The 1,488-nt window shown below is 62.1% G+C and overlaps 1 protein-coding gene across 1 annotated transcript in view; it reads left to right on the forward strand.

Moving 5' to 3' along the window:
• Window positions 1–744, forward strand: part of POU4F1 (POU class 4 homeobox 1) — a 2,768-nt gene extending 2,024 nt beyond the window's left edge. The window contains exon 3 of the mRNA XM_042029602.1: window positions 1–744. This exon is cut by the window's left edge and continues 38 nt beyond it. Coding sequence (XP_041885536.1) covers window positions 1–716 — 716 coding nt within the window. The 3' untranslated portion in view covers window positions 717–744.
• The last annotated feature ends 744 nt before the right edge of the window (window positions 745–1,488 follow it).

The raw sequence follows: 1,488 nt of genomic DNA on the forward strand, positions 1-1,488 counted from the left end.
CCGGCGGCGGCGGGGCTGGCGGCGGCGGCGGCGGGGGCGGCGGCGGCCTCATCTCCACCTCGGCCCACCCGCACTCGCACATGCACGGCCTGGGCCACCTCTCGCACCCGGCCGCCATGAACATGCCGTCGGGGCTGCCGCACCCCGGGCTGGTGGCCGCGCACCACGGCGCCGCGGGGCAGGTGGCCTCGGCGGCGGCGGTGGTGGGAGCGGCCGGCCTGGCCTCCATCTGCGACTCGGACACGGACCCGCGAGAGCTGGAGGCCTTCGCCGAGCGCTTCAAGCAGCGCCGCATCAAGCTGGGGGTGACCCAGGCCGACGTGGGCTCGGCGCTGGCCAACCTGAAGATCCCGGGGGTGGGCTCCCTCAGCCAGAGCACCATCTGCCGCTTCGAGTCCCTCACCCTCTCCCACAACAACATGATCGCCCTCAAGCCCATCCTGCAGGCCTGGCTGGAGGAGGCCGAGGGTGCCCAGCGGGAAAAAATGAACAAGCCCGAGCTCTTCAACGGGGGCGAGAAGAAGCGCAAGCGGACTTCCATCGCCGCCCCGGAAAAGCGCTCACTGGAGGCGTACTTCGCCGTCCAGCCCCGGCCCTCCTCCGAGAAGATCGCCGCCATCGCCGAGAAATTGGACCTCAAAAAGAATGTGGTGCGGGTTTGGTTTTGCAACCAGAGACAGAAGCAGAAACGGATGAAATTTTCCGCCACCTACTAGGGGCGGGCGGGAGGGGCGGCCCCGGCACCGGGGGCACGGGGAGGGCCGGGCCGGGGCCGCGGGGGACGCCCACGCACCGCCACCGTCGCCTGAGACGCCGTGGGAGGCTCCTGGGGACCAAGGGACGATGTAGAAATTAAACGCGAACTACTCGGGGAGAGGGGGGGCGTGCGTGTGGGGGGGGTGCGCTATCAATTATTAAAACAAAAAAGACACCGGAACACCAACGAGAAGAAGGAGGAGAGAGGAGGTAAAAACGCTCTAGAAGCCCATGGGGGTCACTTCTGTGGCCCTATCCCCTCTCTGCCCCCCACCCCCCGACAGAAAGCGGGAGAAAGAGCAACTTAAAGCGTAAACACACACAGACACCCACCAATAAATACCGTGACAGCAACAACCACAAACCGAGAAACCTAAGTCACAATTTTCCGAAGGAAAACAAAACCGACCAACAAACCCGGAAGGCGAAATTGTCGGTGGTGATGATGCTACGTTTGGTTTGGGTCTCTTTTCATTACTTTCTGCTTTTCTTTTTTTTCCCCCGGCTTGGTAATGAATAAGGACAGCGGTGGTTTGGTGCGGGGGAACTTTTTCTTTGGTTGGCTTGGGTTTTTTGTTTGGTTTGGGTTTTTGTTGTGGGGTTTTGGTTTTTTTTTTCTGTTGTTGTTTTTGATTTTCCCTCGAACGCGGTTTTGCACGAGGCTTTGGCCATGGGTCTTGTCTGTGCCGGGGGAACGGTGCGAGCGGGGCAAGGGCCGGGACCGGGGGAGCG

This window comes from Corvus kubaryi, unplaced genomic scaffold, assembly GCF_017639235.1.
Source record: "Corvus kubaryi isolate FWS band 111438036 unplaced genomic scaffold, C.kubaryi_AGA036_p1.0 37328, whole genome shotgun sequence".
Lineage (NCBI taxonomy): Eukaryota > Metazoa > Chordata > Aves > Passeriformes > Corvidae > Corvus > Corvus kubaryi.